We start from the raw sequence: 20,359 nt of genomic DNA on the forward strand, positions 1-20,359 counted from the left end.
GATAGATAGATGATAGATAGATAGATAGATAGATAGATAGATAGATTCTCTGCTTCTGCCTGGCTTTTACATTGCTTTGGGTTCTGAGTTGCATTTACATAGAAAAGGACCTAAACAACCTAACAGGAAAATAGGCCTCATGCTGCAAGCTGAGCTCATCCAAGGCACAACAGATTTCAAAGCATTTGGTCCAACATTTTGGCCATCTGGCTGTTTTGAGTTTTGTTTCTCCATTTTCCCTACTTGAGTCTCTCTGTTAGTCCATAGGCAAACGTGTGTGTGCGTGTGTGTGTGTGTGTGTGTGTGTGTGTGTGTGTGTGTGTGTGTTTGTACTTCTTAATAAAAAGTCAGTCAGTGGGCAAAGAAACAAGTGTTGAGATTGCAGGATCGTTACCACAGAATCTGAGAAAATTCTAAAACCCGCTGGATGGCATAGCACCAACCCTTCTTCTATGTATCTGCACCTGACGTGTAGCAGAATTATTCTGACCGTTTGCCAGGAAGATACAGTTCAAAGAGGGCATGAGACCTCTAAGTGTCCAGTTTATTAGGACCACTGTATTTGGACTTAGGATCTTTGTCAGGGATGCTTTTAAACACAATGGCTCTTAGTTTAGTGCTAAGCAACTCAAGTTTGCATTTAAGAGTCTTCTGTCAAGAAGATCCTAATTCAAAATGCATTGGACCTAATAAATTATACTTCTGCACACTAAAGGGGGGGTCTCCTCTCCCCCACCCTATCTTAGTATTTCTCCCCACAAACTTTTTTGCACAAAATTTTACTGATGATTAAACAACCGTAGAGTAAGTGCCAAATTGCATTTTACCTTATTCACACTTCTTAAGAAATGGGCTTAAATTAGGAATGGATGAGAATTTTGTTTGGTTCATTTTTTATTTTAAAAAAAATGTTCACATGGTGTGGGGTGTGTGTGTTTTTCCCAATAAATGGGATAGAAAGAATGTGAGCTTTGAAAAAATCAAGTGTGGGAGAAAGCTGAACTGACAGATTTGTTCATCCTGGCCAATGGCTTTGAGGGCTTTAAAAGGTTTAGGTTTGAATCCTTGTTAGGGATTGAACCATGTTAGTGCTTTGTGTGGGTTACCGCCTTCCTTTTTTGGACAGGCTCCTGGTCTTTAACAGCTGTAAGGCAGGCAAGTACATCACGGTCCACTCCTGTCCCTATTGAATTTAGCTGGTGCAGATGGACAAAATGTTGTTTCAGTTCATTTTTGAGAAGAATTTACCAAAATTTACCAAAATTTACCAAAGTTCTTCATATTTGTTTGTTTATTTGTTTATTACATTCATATACCACCCCATAGCTGAAGCTGTCTGGGCATTTTACAAAGATTAAAACACGGACCATTAAAAACAAATATAAAAACGTAAAAAGCATAAAAACAGATTACATACAATATCCCTCTATTCTGGGTCAGTTAAAAGCTCAACATATGCTGTTAAATGCCTGGGAGAAGAGAAACGTCTTGACCTGGCACTGAAAAGGTAACAATGTTGGTGCCAGGAGAGCCTCGTTGGGGAGATCGTTCCATAATTGGGGGAGGGGCACCATGGAAAAGGCTGTCTCCCTTGTTGGGAGAGGGCGAACTAGAGATTTTTTTTGGGGGGGGGAATTATGTGGGACAAAATGAAATCAAGAAATTAACCCATCCCTAGTGGCAAAGCAGTCTTGTGAAAGCATCACAAGATAAAGATATGCCAGTGGCATATTTATACTTCACCACATTTTGGAACAGCTGACTTTTCCATCACAGTTCAAAGTGTGGTGAAATATAAACTAGAAGTGCTGTGTTATACCAATGAGACCATTGGTTCCTCACCTAGCCCATTACTAACTGTTTTGACTAGTTGCACCTTTAAGAACACAGACCAACGTTTCTTAGCCCAGTTTCATTATTCATTACATTTAAATCCCAACTTTCTTCCATCAATGGGACTCAAGGTGGCACTGACCAGACCATGCCCCATGGATGCTAGGCAGACATGTTTCCAACAGCTTCTGCTTGGTGCCTAATACCTTTTAACAAGAAAATTCTGGCTGAACAATGGCTGTGTGTTTCTAGAGCTCAAGAAACCGAGACAGTTTGTAATTACGTGCTTTATTGTGCTATTTATGTTGAATCTCCGGACAAAGAAAAATAGGACTTGCTTGTGGACTAAAGTCAATTTTGAAGATTATGTAACAGTTGTTTTCCTTTTGTCCTGTTTTGGAGGACTTTGTCACAAACAGAGTGGCAGCATTTGCAGTTGCTGCTCAGAAATTGACGGCAAATTTGCCCTGTATACATGTTGCAGATTTTAAACACTTGCATTTGAACTACCACCACCACTGCTTTTCATAGAATCATAGAATAGTAGTTGGAAGGGACCTATAAGGCCATCGAGTCCAACCCCCTGCTCAATGCAGGAATCCACAATAAAGCATGCCTGACAAATGGTTGTCCAGCTGCCTCTTGAATACCTCTAGTGCGGGAGAGCCCACAACCTCCCTAAATAACTGGTTCCATTGTCGTACTGCTCTAACAGTCAGGAAGTTTTTTCTGATGTCCAGCCGGAATCTGGCTTCCTGTAACTTGAGCCCATTATTCCATGTCCTGCACTCTGGGAGGATCGAGATGAGATCCTGGCCCTCCTCTGTGTGACAACCTTTCAAGTCCTTAAAGAGTGCTGTCATGTCTCCCCTCAATCTTCTCTTCTTAAGGCTAAACCTGCCTAGTTCTTTCAAACTCTCTTCATAGGGCTTTGTTTCCAGACCCCTGATCATCCTGGTTGCCCTCCTCTGAACATGCTCCAGCTTGTCTGCATCCTTCTTGAATTGTGGAGCCCAGAACTGGACACAATACCCTAGATGAAGCCTAACCTCATATTTTGTGTTATGACCCTCTGGTTAAACCATGAACAGACTTGATGGATGGATGGATTCTTACCCCTGGCAGCTGGAACATGTAGTGTCAGCTGTTGTCAGGGCATAAGAAGATGTCTTCTGGATCTAACCAATGGGCTATGCAGTTCAGCACCCTGGTTCCAAGAATGTCCAACCAGATGCCTCTGGGAAGACAGCAAACAGGCACAGTGGTATTTTCCCACTTATACTCTCCACTACCTGGTATTCAGTGGCCTCCCAGCGGGAGGTGAAGCTTCAGAGAGATGTGAGCCATCCGGTTAACTTAAGCCACCAGGTGCTGCTAATCCCTTGCTGGAACAGCAGTTCCTTTGATAAGGAAGTAGCAGCAACTGCAGAGTGCTGTCCAAGGTGCTGGTAAGTTCTGCCTCCCCAGTTGTAGCCATCTGCTACCAGGATCTCCTCAAGTGCTTCATTAACTAGCTGCTTCCCCAAAGGCCCAACCTCAGCCAGGATCTGTTGTTGTTGTTGTTGTTGTTGTTGTTGTTGTTGTTGTTGTTATTATTATTATTATTATTATTATTATTATTATTATTATTATTATTATATTCATTTGTATCCCACCTTTTGCCCAATACTGTGCCTCAAGGCAGTATTGCAAAGTTTAAAACATACATTTTAAAACATAGGAAACGAAATGTAAAAAAAAAAAAAAAAGGTAAAATACACGACAAAATTATAAGTCATTAACATAGATGGAGGACCAAATTACTCTCCAAAGGCCTGTTGGAACAAACAAGTTTTAGCCTGCTTCCAAAAGCCCATCTAAGAGGGAGCCAGCCTAGCTCCCCGGGAAGAGAGTTCCAAAGCACCGGAGCAGCCACCGAGAAGGCCCTCTCCCATGTTCCCACCAAGCGTGTCTGTGAAGAAGGTGGGACTGAAAGAAGGGCTTCTCCAGAAGATCTCAAAGCACGGGCAGGCTCATAAGGGAGAATACGGTCTTTCAAATAACCTGGACCCGAACCACATAGAGCTTTATAGGTCATAACCAGCACTTTGAATTGTGCCCGGAAACAGACTGGAAGTCAGTGGAGCTATTTTAACAGGGGAGTTGTCTGCTCCCTGTAACCAGCCCTGGTCAGCAATCTGGCTGCAGCTCTTTGAACCACCTGGAGTTTCTGAACACTCTTTAAAGGCAGCCCCACGTAGAGCATTACAGTAATCCAATCGGGATGTAACTAAGGCATGTGTCACCATGGCCAGGTCCGACATCTCTAGGAATGGGTGCAGCAAATGCACTCCTGGCCACCGCCAAAACCTGGACATCCAGGCTCAGGGCTGAATCCAGAAGTATACCCAAGCTGCGGACCTGTATCTTCAGAGGGAGTGTAACCCCATCCAGCACAAGCTGAATCCCTATTCCCTGATCTGCCCTTCGACTGACCAGAAGCACCTCTGTCTTTTCTGGATTAAGCTTCAATTTGTTTGCCCTCATCCAATCCATTACTGCCAACAGACACCGGTTTAGCACAGAAACCGCTTCCTTGGAATTGGGTGGAAAGGAGTAGTAGAGTTGTCATCAGCATACTGGTGGAACTGAACCCCACAACTTCAGATAACCTCTCCCAACGGTTTCATGTATATGTTAAACAGCATGGGGGACAAAACAGAGCCCTGAGGGACTCCACAGCCCAACAGCCAAGGTACATAGTACATAGGTTAGACCTATACACCATGAATATATCCAATCTCTTTTTAAAACTAAGCTAATACAAAAATTGCATCTTTCCAAAGTATGGCATAGAAAGATATTCTAGAAGTGGCATCATGGCCTTCGATGCAAGGTTCCAGGGTGAAGTTCAATAAATTTTGACTCTGGGTTTTCTGGTCTTATATGGACTCCCCCGCTTTAAATGTAAATGTGCCTTACTTCAAAATGTAGTAAGTAGGGATGAGTGAACTCCTCCACATCCTGTTCGGGGTTTGCTCACTGGATTCCAACTGGCTGCCCGACCCTGGCGGGCATGCGGGAGAATCTGTGAGATCGTCTGTGGGCACTCAGAAAGAGCTCTCAGCTTTTCTTTTTCTTCATTTTGTGCAAAAATTGCAGCCAGAAATATTACAGAAATCACCGTTTGCGCAAAATCGCGACTGTAAATAGTGGCGTTTGTGCAAAGTTGCAGCCATAAATGGTCTAAATGGACCAAAATGGAGGATCATGGGAAAAACAACAAGACAGGAAAATGGCAAGCTTGCCGATTCGACACGCACCAAGTCGGGCCAGCTCAGGGATCCACGAGTTCTTGTCCAGGGGGCTGAGCTTGCAAAGGCTCCCTGAGCTCTGCTTCCAAACCAGATTCTTCCAACATACCTAGCAATAGGTATGCCTTTGAGAGGGGCCTCCTTCTCCTTCACCAATGTGGGACTTCCTCCCCCAAGTCCTGTCCTGATGACACTGCTGCCAGGCTACAGCATGAAATGATAGACAGGAGAGAATCATAGAATCATAGAATCATAGAATAGCAGAGTTGGAAGGGGCCTACAAGGCCATCGAGTCCAACCCCCTGCTCAATGCAGGAATCCAGCCTAAAGCATCCCTGACAGATGGTTGTCCAGCTGCCTCTTGAAGGCCTCTAGTGTGGGAGAGCCCACAACCTCCCAAGGTAACTGGTTCCATTGTTGTACTGCTCTAACAATCAGGAAGTTTTTTCCTGATGTCCAGCTGGAATCTGGCTTCCTTTAACTTGAACCCATTATTCCGTGTCCTGCACTCTGGGAGGATCGAGAAGAGATCCTGGCCCTCCTCTGTGTGACAGCCTTTTAAGTATTTGAAAGTGCTCTCATGTCTCCCCTCAATCTTCTGTTCTCCAGGCTAAAAATGCCCAGTTCTTTCAGTCTCTCTTCATAGGGCTTTGTTTCCAGACCCCTGATCATCCTGGTTACCCTCCTCTGAACACGCTCCAGCTTGTCTGCGTCCTTCTTGAATTGTGGAGCCCAGAACTGGACGCAATACTCTAGATGAGGCCTAACCAGGGCCGAATAGAGAAGTTCATTCAGTTTGTATTTTAATGCAAATTCATCTAATTTTGCACTTTTGAACCCATATGTGAACCGAAACTCTGTTAGCCTTTGAAATCCACATTTTGTCGAATTTTGCAATGGAGTTCTTTAATTAAGAAATGCATAAATTAGGGGAAAGTGCACATAAGCATGCATATAGTAGTGGAAATGGTATTCAAAAGCACACTTCTGAATGCTATTTCCACTACTGTATTAGGGAAATTGTTTGAAAACACATTTGGCAAAATACTGTGCATCTCTATTTTCGTGTAAACCTTTTAAAAAGAATCTTGAAGTTAACACATCACCAGGAGTTGATTTCCAGCATTTGCCTAATGGCTGTGAATAGGTGAGCAAAGATCTGAGTCAGCTACAGGATCCCCTTACAGACTATATGATATGGATTAGCCCAGAGGTCCAAACCACATTCTGACAAAGTCTTCACCAGAAATGTACAGTGGTGGCCAAAATTGTGGACATTTTTTGAAATTTTCATGTTTTGCAACTTTGCATGCTTATAGAAAATGTTCTGTTTCACAAAATTCAAATGTTTATATATCATTTGAAAGAGAATTTAGTGCTGAAATCAACACAAAAAACTGAATGCAAATATCTGCAGTACAAAAAGTGTTATGCTTACTTTAGTCTAAAAACGAACATAGGTGTGATTGAGTGAAGAAGCGGGTTGGAATAGCAAACCCTACTGGCCAATCACAGTCCTTGTTCTGGGGACCAATCACATGGCAGTAGCTGCAATACATCATGTTTCGGGCTGGGGAAAGTCAGTTTTGCTGTTTGTTCTGTAACTGAAGCGCAATTGGAGATTGTGTGACTATTTCAAGTATTTCTCAAATTAGAAGTGTACGTACGTACTAGGGATGTGCTCCGCTTCTCTTGGGTTCAGAGAAGCAGGAGCGAGGCAGCCTAATTCGCCTCCGGAAAAGGCGGAGGCGAAGAGAGTCAGGGGGGCTGCGGATCGAGGTGAAGAGGATCGCCTCAATCCGGAGCTTCGCCTGCAGGTAAGTTGGGGGGGGAGGGGGACTCATCTGGCGCTGCCGGTGCCACCATCCATGCGGCGGTGGTGGCGGCGGCGGTGCCAGGTAAGGGAGCAGGGAGGAGGGACGCTTACCTGCGTCCGTCGCGGGCTTCAGTTGAGGGCCCAGTTGAAGGTGGAAGTGAAGGCCGAGGCCTCTTCCAGCTTCAACTGGGGCCTCAATTGAAGCCCGTGATGGATGCAGGTAAGGGGGTGGGGGGTGGCTTATCTTGCGCCACCGCCGCTGCCTCCACACATGTAGCGACAGTGGCAAAGCGGGATCTCGCTCCGCTCTGCAGAGCAGGAGACGGGCAGAGTGGGACGAAGAGGATCGGGCCTGGAGAGGATTGGGGGGATCAGGCCACGAAGAGGATTGGGGGGGTCCGTGCACACCCCTAGTATGTACAACAAAAATAGAGCAATGGGACCAAAGAAAAGAGTTGACTGGACACCCAGGAAAAGAAGCAGGATTGTTGTATTACCTGAATCAGGTCTTTCTCGTGAAACAGAACATTTTCTATAAGCATGCAAAGTTGCAAAACATGAAAATTTCAAAAAGTGTCCACCATTTTGGCCACCACTTTATATTTTAAGTAAGTGGTTCCTGCTCTCGTTACTTGGTGCATAATGGAACTTAGATTTACATATATTTCAGCTCGGCCCAGCCCCTGCCTTGTAGTAGAATCTTTCCAGATTTTGTAGTTGATTCAGATGCATGACTAAAGTATCCGGATAATGACCAAATCACTGTTTTCTCTCCTCCCATCTGTTCATTTGGCTTCTCTTCCTCACTGCAGATTTGTACCAACAGCTTGATCCTACTACAGAGCTGTGGAAGCAACTCTCTGTAGCTGTTTCTTCCAGCCATGTAGGTAGGGAGGGCGTGTTCAGTGCCCATTCACGTCATTTATGTGAGTGCAGCCAGTCTTTGCTGGACGTGAATGTAATTTGGAAGTGTAGCATAGCAGTGATACTTAAACTTTGTTTAACTCTGGGCCACCATACTTATTCTTTGCAGGCCACTGCAAATATCAATGTTACGACTAACATTTAATTAGGTTACAGCTGCCGTGAACAAGGCCATGTTTACATGTCAGTGAAGATGTATTTGAACACATGGGATAAAATGCGAGTTTTCCCCACATATTTTGTGTCACTGAGATTTGCTTATTAGTAGTAGAGCCACTCTGCCTTTTCCCTTTTCCCGACAGCTGGTTCATTTTGTACAACCGCCTCAGAGTAAAGAAGGAGCTAAGTTCGAAAAATTGGCTTCTTTGGAAGGCCTTTGAGGGAAACATGATGCATTGATTTGTGGGCCTTTCTGCTATATTTTATTTTTTTCCTCTTGGTTTGATTGTTTGGGTCCTAGCATTTTATTGTATTTGAATTGGTTTTGTTGTTGTTTTTCTGATTCCATTACTTGATTTAATTTGACTTTTGCTAGCTGCCTTGCTTTTCTTGAGAAGAAATGCAAGCCATCAATATTTTACTTCGTTTATTGATTATGATAATAATGTTTTCATCATGGTCTCCTGGATCATCTGAAACCAGATTTCTAGTGGTCCATGGAGCACAATTGGATATTGTTGCAATGCAACATAATCACTGGAAGAACAACTTTCTTCTGAATTGGGAAGATGGGCAGTGAAAAGAACAGTAACCAGTGTACCATGATATGTTTGTAGGACATAAACCCAGAACCTTTTCAAGGATGTGTGATCCTTGTGTGAGCCAATGGCATTTAAAGGAGACTAAACAAATTCATGATGGACTGGGGTGTCAAAACCTGTTGGCTATGGTAGCTAAATAGAACCCCCATTCTCACAGATGGTATATCACTGAATACCATTGCTAGGCAGTTACTGCAGGATGGATGAAAAAGTATGCAGGAAGCCAATACACCTTCACATGCATTCAATATGCATGGATATTGGATGAGTGAGGGGGTATAGGGATTGTGTCCACTAGCCATGCAGCCTGCATGTCTCCAGGCATGCTGCCCGTACCCTTTGGGGCCACCCAATTGATGTCATTGTGTCAGGGGCCTACATGCTCTGGATCCCAATCTGGACCTTCCAGATTGGGTCTGAACTGCTCTGGATCGATTTGGACCTCTTCCAAACCCATCCAGATCCGGAGGTCCGGATTTCCCCCCATAGACTTACATTGGAAAAGAAAAATGCCTATAACTCCCCTCTCCCCGTAGATACACACATGTAACTGGGCGCCAAAATAGCTTCAAAATAGATCCTTATTCTTGCCAATTTTGAAGCAAATTGGATCATCCCCTGATTTTTAGGAAATTTTTAAAGCTTCCACCCTCAACCACAATATCCTTCAGAAATAAAGTGTATTGGAAAGGAGATAGTGAAAGTGCATCAAAGGACAATATTAGCACTTCAAAGGGAACAGGGAACACTGTGTTCCCTTTGAAATGCTGTTGTCCTGAGACGCCCTTTCTCTATCTCCTTCCAATACACTTCATTCTGAAGGATATTGTGGTTGAGGTTTAACGTTAAAAAATTCCTAAAAATCAGGGGATGATCCGATTTGCTTCAAAATTGGCACAACTAAGTATCTATTTAGAAGCTATCATGGTGCCCAGTTACATGTGTGTATCATGAAAAATTACAGAGATGAATGCAGTTTTGTAAATCGGGGGAATGGTTGAGGGTTAAATCGTTAAAAAAAATCGCTAAAAATCAGGGCATGATCCGATTTCCTTCAAAGTGGCCATGCCTAAGGTCCTATGTGGAAGCTATCATGGTGCCCAGTTGCATGTGTGTAATCCAAGTCAATGGGGAAAAAAACGAGTTTGGACCCCAAATGGCGTCTAGAGCTCCGGATCAGCCCAAACCGATTCGAACTGATCCAGACCTCACCCGACCCGATTCGGATCTGAATTTTGGGGATCCCGATCAGCTCAATCTGCTCCGGATTTGGGGATCTGGAACGGAGTGGAGTACAGCCCTAACAGGAACTCTAATTGTCTAGGCTTCCCATTCATAAGAAGGGAGCCCTACCCATTGGAGGGTGGCCAACTGCAATACATTTTTGGGTTTTCATGTTCTTAAAATGAAGCTGGCCCGTAATATGGTGTAAAAAAAAGTAGTCTCAGCATTGGATGGTAACTTCATTTTCATGTGCATGCCATCTTCAGATGTAGCCATCCCCCCCCTCAAAAATATAACTTCTAGTGATGTAAGATGAAGGGGTCTGCAGCTTGAATAGCAACTCCAGTATTATACCCTTTTAAAAGGCATTTACACAAGACAGAATAGGGACTATTTAGCTTTTTCACTAGGGACCATTTGGCTTCTTGCCAGCTTTACAAACTGGTCACTGTAGCTATGTCCCTAACAGCACATCGATGCTTAGACGATAGTGATCAGCATTTATCTCCATGCTGTGAAAAGGGTTCACTTGCTGATTTCTGCAGATCAAATTGGTATTTAAAGCATGGGAGCTGCCCGGGGCCATCTTGTCCTGGTCAGTTTGCAACTCTGAACCCATTGGCCCTTGCCATCCAAAATGCTCAACCTCATGATGTAATGTGGCCCGTTTGGACACTGGACCTAAGGACCTGTCAGTCCAGAGGGAGCCTCCCCACCCTTCCATGACAGAAACAGGGAAAGGAGGGAGGGAAGAGCACAGCCACACTGACATTTAGAGAATAGGCCATTAACCTGAGGGAGAGAATATGATGGATTCCATCTATGCTTGTCTTAGTCACACATTTGTATAGTTATGCTACCCTCTAAATGAGGGGTCAGTAACTTCAGGGGTCTTGGTGCCCCACACTCCTTTCAATTATTATTATTATTATTATTATTATTATTATTATTATTATTTATTTATTTATTTATATAGCACCATCAATGTACATGGTGCTGTACAGAGTAAAACAGTAAATAGCAAGACTCTGCCGCATAGGCTTACAATCTAATAAAATCATAGTAAAACAATAAGGAGGGGAAGAGAATGCAAACAGGCACAGGGTAGGGTAAGCAGGCACAGGGTAGGGTAAAACTAACAGTATAAAGTCTGCACAACATCAAGTTTTAAAAGCTTTAGGAAAAAGAAAAGTTTTTAGTTGAGCTTTAAAAGCTGCGATTGAACTTGTAGTTCTCAAATGTTCTGGAAGAGCATTCCAGGCGTAAGGGGCAGCAGAAGAAAATGGACGGAGCCGAGCAAGGGAAGTAGAGGCCCTTGGGCAGGCGAGAAACATGTCCATTTTAACCTCTGTATTGTTGTGCTGCCAGCAAACCTACAGTGTGGTGTAGCAGAGATCCAGTGTGGTGTAGTGGTTAGAGTGTTGGACTGGGAGTCGGGAGATCTGGGTTCTAGTGCCCACTCAACCATGGAAGCCCACTGGGTGACTTTGGGCCAGCCACAGACTCTCAGCCCAATCTACCTCACAAGGTTGTTGTTGTAAGGATAAAATGGGGAGGAGGAGGAGGAGGAGGAGGAGAAGGAATATGTACGCTGCTTTGCGTTCCTTGGAGGAAAGAAAAGTGAGATAATAAATATAATAAATTAATAAACCTCAGTTTTATCCCTGTTGTACTTTTTTATTGTGGTTTTAAGCTTTCATATTTTATATTCTATGCTGTACCTTATGGTTTTAATTTTTGTGAACCAACCAGAGAGCTCCAGCTGTTTGACGGTACAGAAATAATTAAATAAATAAAATAAAATAACTGCACCACCCAATTTCAGTGGTGCAGCAGCAGGGGGCGCACCAGAGTCCAGGGGCCATGTGCAGGCAACGTGCTGCCACTCCTGCTCTAAATTAATCCAGGGTTAGGGTTTGTGTAGCTAGGGATAGAGATGTTCAAGGATTTTATGTCTGTTCGCAAATCAAGTGAAGACAAACACAACCAAGAGCAGTTTGGCTTTTTTAGGAATTCGCAAATTTGCGATCGCATTTGAAGAATATGTATTTTTGAAATGCACGCTTTTCCCGATAGAACAAACCAAAAAGCAGGTCGAAAATGGAAACAGGAATGAGCTAAAACCAGCTTTGAAGTGTTTTTTGGAGAATTTAAGTGAACTCGAAAATCGTTGCTTCTCCCATCCCTAGAGTTAGGGGTTGTAGCAACTTTGCTTCTGGTGTTCCTTGTCTTTTGCACTCACAGTTAACAAAAGCTGGGGTGAAACACCCTCCAACTACAAACAGAAAAAAACCAAACAATCACAAAACTATGTATTATATCTTGTTCTCATTGGCATGTTACACTGCCTCAACCTATCACATCAATATACAATTGCATGTCCTATCTCCAATTTAAACAAAATACTTATGGCCAATTATTCTATTCTATATATATACGTGGTGTGTAACATATACATTAGTACTTACAATAAAGTACATTGATATAATGAAAACAATTATACAGTGTTTGGTAATGACATTCGTGTAATGAAAACAATTATGCAGCATGTGGTAATTCAGTAACAACAGGAGTCCGTTACATATAACCTGTTTCACCAGGGAATGCTTCCTCAGGACACACTATGTAGAACATAAAATAGAATAACCATTACTTACATAGTAATTAAGACCAGCGATTCTCCTTAACATTCTTATTGAAACCAAGTGAACTAACAGAGAACAAGATATATCTACATCTATTTAAACCAGCCTTCCTCAACCTGGGGCGCTCCAGATGTGTTGGACTGCATCTCCCAGAATGCCCCAGCCAGCTGGCTGGGGCATTCTGGGAGTTGTAGTCCAACACGTCTGGAGGCTGGTTTAAACAGTTTTTGTGATTGTTGGTTTTTTTCTGTTTGTGGTTGGAGGGTGTTTCACCCCAGCTTTTGTCACAGTATTTCCAACCACCGCCTCCCCTTATTTAGGCACTCTCAGTTAAGGCAGGCAGAACAGGAAACAACCTATTGTTAAGCACAGGGAGCAGGGAGAGGCCAATATGGGTTTACATGGATCAGCCCTCAATCTGCTAAATCTTCCAGAGGAAATTAAAATATTAATTAATAAAAGGGGTTTCTCTTGGGCAGCTTTTTCACGGCTTTAGTAAACAGACGTTCTTGGCATAGCTCATAGTGCAACGCTAGAGGCCGGCTAAGATTTTAAGCTCCCCTAGAGGGGAAGCTTACGTGGAATTGAGACTGTGCAAAGATCATGGTGACAGGAAAGATAGAAGTCAGCCTCTAGTGCAAAGTGTTTTTGACAGGGGCTGCAAATTAAAATGTATGGAAATCAGACAGGGCCTCTAATACAACTGAACGTTGGCAGCAAATTCTTTTGCACTCTCTAATTCTCCATGGCTTATTTGCCCATCACAAGTTAGGTGCAGCTGTTTCTTTAGCCGTTCTCGATGGTACCCTGCAAAGAAAAAGTGGAGTGCTTAAAATGTTTACAGTGGGCATTTGTTATTCTGAACTATCTTTTCTTTTTACTGTGCCATTCTAAGAGATGGGGGGATAATTTTATTTGGTCCTCACCAAATGACAATGGAACCAGTTACCTAGGGAAGTTGTGGGGACTCCCACACTAGAGGCATTCAAGAGGCAGCTGGACAACAGGCGTTGAGCAGGGGGTTGGACTAGATGGCCTTATAGGACCCTCCCAACTCTACTATTCTGATTCTATGATTCTATAAGACAATCCTTAAGTTGCAGCCATTTCTCAGGTAGCAACAGAAAACATGAAGGGGAAATAGAAGTGATATTGACTCAGTTGTATAACGGTGTGTGAGATAATTACCCACAGTTCCAAATAGGCAAAGCACAGCTGGTTACATTTGCAGCACAACAGTTCATATCCCCTTTCAGCCGTGTGTGTGTGTGTGTGTGTGCCTTATGGCTTGGCAACTGTTTTGCCCCAATCTCTAGGGCCTGTGCTTTCATTAGCAAAGCTGGCTATCTCATTATGTATCATCATGATGTCAGGTAGTATTGATATCTTCCACTCCAACGGTGCTTTCTCCTTTAAAAGATTTAACACTTTGCCACAGGCTACAGCTTTCATCTTGGTTTACAAAATTAATGGGCTTATTTTCTTGTTGTTGTTCTCATCATCATCGCTGGTTTTGAAAGGTACCTTATTCACCATCCTCACATTTCCATACTTAGCAAATGTTGTTGCTGAGGTGGTAAACCTTTGTCTGGACTGTACCATTTCAGGGTGCTCGAGGAAGCTCTTAAAATGGAATGTGCCTTCATGCAAAAGAATACTAATTCTATGCATCTTGAGAAACTAACCACTGAGAAGGTAATGCTAGAACCCTTAGGGTGACCATACGGGAAGGAGGACAGGGCTCCTGTATCTTTAACAGTTGTACTGAAAAGGGAATTTCACCAGGTGTCATTTGTATGCCTGCAGCACCCAGTGAAATGCCCTCTTCATGGCAACAGTTAAAGCTGCAGGAGCCCTGATCTTTTCTGTATCTGGTCACTCTAGTATAGCTCCTGCAACTTTAACTGTTGTGATTAACTGTTAAAATATGTCCTTGCCCTGACAGGCAACCAATGCAATGCCCTGCGATAGTGGGAAATGTGGGAATAGCAGGGCAAATGTAATACAGGAGATTTGTATTAGAGTAAGAGGACAGAGAGAAAAAAGAAGGGAGAGACACCAGGAGGCTATTACAATAAACCAGGCAGGAAAGAACCAGAGCATGAACAAGAAGCCCTGCAGTTTCGGGGGTCGAGAAAGGGCGGATCCCACAGCTGTTAGCGAGATGAAAATTGGGGATAGTAAGATGTACGTCGTATGTAACAGTTATTCGGATCCACTTTTGGATCTGTGTCTGCAGTGAAGTGTACCAAACATGCAATATCATGATACAAGAAGGAGGAAATCGCCTTTAAACTCAAGTGAACGTTTTTGCACATCCCTGACCAGGAATTTAAAACCTCACAGATGTTCTCCACGTGAACTGTAGAGAACCGAAGAAGTACTTTGCTGCTCAGGTTCACGGGGGAGTTCACTTCTGCTCAGAGTGGAAACTGCCGCCAATCTGCTGCCGCACAGTATTGAGACTTAGCTTTTGATCGTACTCCTCACTCTGCACATTGAAGTCTAAATATAGATGTTAACTCCCACGCCTGCATGCATGGAATTTCTCCATTATTTATTAAAGAGAAAAGCTGGGCTGAAAGTAAAGGATCTTTATATAGAACTGAAACTAACTAGCTTGCTAAGGCATCAGTGGTTGGATCGGACAAGCAGCCACTTCAGTTTGCACAAAGACAGGCTTCTGGAAATGGGATACATGCTTTCTGCAGAACTGTAGAACCTAATAAAGTCTCTTGAGACTTTATTATTATTATTATCATTAATATTTATTTATATAGCGCCATCAAGTTTTCATGGTGCTGTACAGACCAAAATAAAACAAAGTACAAAACACCCTGCCATATGGCTTACATTCTAAAATCACAGTAACAAACAAACAGGGAGGGGAAAAGCCAACCAGCATGGGGGACAATAAAACCAATAATAAAAACTAGTATCGTCACACTACAGATTATAAGCTTTTGAGAAAAGAAATGTTTTCAAATAAGATTTAAAAACTGTGATCGACGTCACAGTTCGCAGATGCGCTGGAAGAGAATTCCAGGCCTAAGGGGCAGCGAGCGAAAACGGGCGAAGACGAGCGAGAGAAGTAGAAACTCTTGGGTGAGTAAGAGACCCTGGCCGTAGCTAGACCTAAGGTTTATCCCAGGATCATCCCGGGTTTGTCCCTGCCTGAGCGTTGGATGCCCTGTGTGGCACTTAGATGAACAGGTTTGACCCCAGGACAATCCTGGGATAAACCTTAGGTCTAGCTATGGCCATAGTGTTATTAGAGCGAAGGGTGCGAGCAGGACAGTAAGGTGAAATAAGAGATGGGAGATAGGGAGGAGCCAGACCATGACAGCTTTAAAAGTCAAAATGAGAAGCTTGTATTGAATTCTGTAGGAGATAGGGAGCCAGTGAAGGGATTTTAGAAGCCAGGTGACGTGATCAAAACGACGAGCCAGAAAAATAATCTCAGCCGCAGAATGATGAATGGAAACCAGTGGGGAAAGATGAGAAGAAGGAAGACCAGTCAACAGGAGATTACAATAGTCCAAGTGGGAAATTTCACAATGAGGAAGACCAAAATTCCATCCCCCCCACTCCTGAAAAGGAGAGTGGCCCTGACAATGATGAGAGGAGAGCAGACAGTCCGCACGTGCTGAAGAGTACTCTCTTCATACGCCCTCCAAGAAAAATAGGTTACACACACATAGAATCATAGAATCATAAAATAGCAGAGTTGGAAGGGGCCTACAAGGCCATGGAGTCCAACCTCCTGCTCAATGCAGGAATCCACCCCAAAGCATCCCTGACAGATGGTTGTCCAGCTGCCTCTTGAAGGCCTCTAGTGTGGGAGAGCCCACAACCTCCCTAGGTCCTCTGATTCTGGAGTCTGACATTGGCAACGCTGTGTCAGGATGAGCTCCTATCAATCGGGTGGGGGGTAGGTGAAAATGGCCCACTGCAAGGAACACAACAAGAGCTTCTTGTTGGTAAGACCAATGAGCAAGCCTAGTGTGGGTTCATGTCCCTCCCCCATCAACGCCCTAGCCAGATAGTTTTTGGCTTTTATAGACATCAGAGAGTATCAGGTGACCCACAACAGCCTATTGCTGTTGAGTCTTCTTGCTCTGGAGGTACACAGGCAGCTCCTCATAGGAGTCCTGGGCATGATATATGACAACCCAGTTAATTTGTATCAAGCCCAGTACTGTCTACATTGGGGGGGGGGGAAGTGCAGAACCTCTTTCAGCTCAAGTACTAAATTGCATTTCAGAGAAGTTCTTGGGGGTGGCATTGCAGTGGTGGGTGGGGCTAAAAGAACAAGAATGCTAGCAGAGCACAGTTAAACTATGGAATTCACTTCTACAAGATGTAAACATATAGCCCCAGGATTTTAGAGTTAGAGGGCTTGAAGGCCATCTAGTCCAATGACCCTGCTCTCAACATGAGAAATTTAGAGCTAGAGCATTCCCAAGGCTCTGCTTGAAGATCTCCAGGGAGAGAGAACCTATCACTCCTCTAGGCAATTGGTTCCATTGTTGAACTTTTCTTACCATCAAGCCATTTCTCCTAATCTTCAAGCAACCCGTAAGCCTCTTAGATCTAGTCCTACCTTCCAAGAGAGCAGGGATGAAGTCTTTACACTCTTCTATTTTTTAGTCCTCCAGGTTTTGGAAGAGGGCTATACTGTCTCTCTGTTGGTCTTTTCTTTTCTAGACTGATCACACCCAGTTCCTTCAACTTTTCCTCATAGAACTCATTTTCCATCCCCACGACCATCTCTATTGCTCTCCTCTGAATCTGTTCCAATTTGCCTATATCCTTTTTAAAAAGGGTGGCACCCAGAACTTGACACTAGTCAGATAAGGTCAGACTAGTGTGATTATGCTGTTCCCATAACGTAAGAGCTAGACCTTGCAGGTCCATGGAGAGGGTACCCAAAAGTTTAAACTAAGAGATAGGACACAAATAGAGCTGTATGAAATTATAATATGACCTTACGAAAGAACCTTTTGCTATGTGTGGATATGATCACAGGCCAGGAGGAAAGGGTGTCACAAAAGCGGCTATGGAATTCTGCAAATGGGGAAAGCAGGGGAAGGGAGACGTATCCACACTCATTGCAAGAGTCTGGCTTAGAACAGAGCCAGACTTTCTGGCAATTGCAAAGGTCAAATCTTGCCAGTTATGGGCTAATGAACAAAAATAGCTAGCCCTTATTGTGCAACAGCAACACATTTTGGGGAAGAATGCCAAAATGAACAGCAAATATTAACTCAGGAACCATTGCTAATTCCAAGATTTACAAGTGGAAGAAAATGAGATGTATGCAGGGAGACGGTCTAATTAATTGCAGTGTAGAACTGCAATCTCATAATCCGGTAACATGTGCTGATCACCTGGGCAATAGGAATTAAGTGGAAGTGGAGCTACAGTTAATAACTGAAGGAACTGGATATGTTTAGCCTGGAGAAGACCAGACCATGGCATGGACATGATCACACTTTCCAAAGACCTAAAAGATTGCCACATAGAAGAAGGTGAAGGCTTGCTCGCTGTTACTTGAGAAGGCAGAACTAGGTCTAATGAGTAGAATTTCAGTCGAAGTTTAGGAGAAACACCTTGATGGTAAAAGCAATTTGACGATGGAAGTCCTTACCTAGAGCAGGGGTGCATGGCCTTTTCAGTCCTGAGGGCCACACATCTACTGGGGGGTGGGGGGGTTTAGGGACTGCACATGAGCATACACATGCACTCACGTAGAACACACACTCACACACATCCTTCTCACACTCAGGCCTTAGCTAGACCTAAGGTTTATCCTGGGATTGTCCCGGCATCATCCCTGTTCATGTAAATGACACACAGGCTATCCCGGGAGCGGGTAGGGATGACCCCGGGACAATCCCGGGATAAACCTTAGGTCTAGCTAAGGCCTAAGCCCAGCAGCAACAAAACTTGGTCTTGCAACAGCAACAACAATGTCATCAAAGTACTAATGCCTCCTCCTTTCGCAAGCCACCATATCACCAAGACAAGACTCTAGGAAAAGACTCTATGGATCCAGCCATAATGTAGGGACCTAATTTCTAGAGCATTCCAGGCAGGAATCTTCAAACGCTCCTTCCTCGGATGCTCTAGGAATGAGGTTCCTGCTCTGTGGCAGGAATCATAGAGCCTTTTCCTAGAGCATTCCCCAGGTTACGTTTAAAAACTGTGAGAGATAACATTCCCCTCCCCCGGAGTAGCAGTGGTGCAGACTCTACACACTTGATTCCACATGCTCTATCCACCCAAGGGTTGCCATGGCTTATAGTGGACAGGGAATAGCAAAGACTCCTGCCTGGCTTAGAGAAGGACTGCAGCTGCCCACTGCATCTTGATGGGGCCCATTTCTAAGTAGGGCTTCAATGAACTGAAGAGGAAATTGGTGATGTCTCTATAACCAACAGAAACCAACAGATTGTCAACATTGACAATCCTGTCAATGTCTACTCAGAAATAAGTCCAATTAAGATCAGTGGGGCTTACTCCCAAGAAAGAGAGTGTAGGGCTTTAGTGTAGACCTAAGGTTTAACCCGGGATCATCCCGGGGTCGTCCCTGCCTGCTCCCGTGATCCCCTGTGTGTCATTTAGATGCACAGGGATGACCCCAGGACAATCCCGGGATAAACCTTAGGTCTAGCTAAGGGCTAGAACTGCAGCCTTACCCTCCTATCTAACCCAGGATAGGGTTCCTCCTGCCCTCCCAACAATTGCGTTGCATCCTAGAGTCACAACTTGCTGTCATCTCAATCTTTAATTGAGGTCAAATCTCCATTTGTGATGATTGCAGCTTGCTATATGATTAAATCTTGATTCGTTGCATTACTTAATTGATTAATGAATTAAACTTTGGAGTCCTTTTCATTATATGATTTTATCACGAGCCTAAGGGATTGCAGTATGATGTTCCGCTAGAGATTTTCACAGTTGCTTCTTTTTGTAGATCTTTCTCTTGACTGAAAACTACTTTTGACAACTTTCTTTGTGTCTCGTTGTTTTGTTCTGCTTTGCTTTGCTTTTTTTCAAGCAGGTTTTTGATAGATGTTTACTTTTTAAATCATTGCTGTTAGTCATCTTGACCTCCTAGGAGAAAAAGCTCTTTTAAAATGAATAAAATAAAAATAAATGATAGGGCCAGCTCTGCCTTGTTTTTATTGGCCTTGATCAACAGACGGGTCACTTGGCCCAGATTTTTGACATGCGGCCTCAACGTCTTCTATTCATATTCTTCTACTGTGTTTCATATTGATTTGTATATAATGATGAGCTGATGAGTGGAATAAAATTATTTTAAAGCAATTATTTTCTTTAACAGAGTACGCTCGATTTGAGGCCAAAATCCATGACCTGCGTGAACAGATGATGAATCACAGCATGAGTTCTGGGTCAGGCTCTCTGCGAACCAATCAGAAGCGCTCCCTCTATGTCAGGTAGGCATACAAAATGGAGCCATTTGCTAATGAAAAGTGGCACTATTTCTTTTGTTTTGGTTTCGCATTTATATACTACGCAGGGATGTGTCTTAACATCTTTTCTTAAAGCCAAGTTGAAGGCTATCATCATTCTGGAGGAACACACAATTTGGGACACATTCCATGATGGAAAGAGAGCCCTTTCCTACATGCCATCGAACAGGCCCAATAGGGAACTGAAAGAAGAATGGGTGTGCGGCGTTCTTACATTTCCCTCGGTGTAGGGAGATGGTGATAAAAGAAATGGAAGAAAGAATTTTCTTTTAAAGCAAAAGCAATTGGGGAACCAAGGATCAGGTAGCAGTCTTGTTTTGCCAGTGTCAAATTAGCACTGCTCACTGTTCCTGTATCTATG

At 43.6% G+C, this 20,359-nt stretch overlaps 1 protein-coding gene across 8 annotated transcripts in view; it reads left to right on the top strand.

Moving 5' to 3' along the window:
* DLG2 (discs large MAGUK scaffold protein 2) overlaps nucleotides 1-20,359 on the top strand; it is a 1,258,440-nt gene that overhangs the window by 1,099,450 nt on the left and 138,631 nt on the right. For all 8 annotated transcript variants that reach the window (XM_063127200.1, XM_063127202.1, XM_063127201.1 and 5 more), the window contains one exon: nucleotides 19,848-19,962. In XM_063127200.1, coding sequence (XP_062983270.1) covers nucleotides 19,848-19,962 — 115 coding nt within the window. The remainder of the gene's footprint in view (nucleotides 1-19,847; nucleotides 19,963-20,359) is intronic.

The sequence above is a fragment of the Elgaria multicarinata genome, chromosome 5 (assembly GCF_023053635.1).
Source record: "Elgaria multicarinata webbii isolate HBS135686 ecotype San Diego chromosome 5, rElgMul1.1.pri, whole genome shotgun sequence".
Classification (NCBI taxonomy): Eukaryota; Metazoa; Chordata; class Lepidosauria; order Squamata; family Anguidae; genus Elgaria; species Elgaria multicarinata.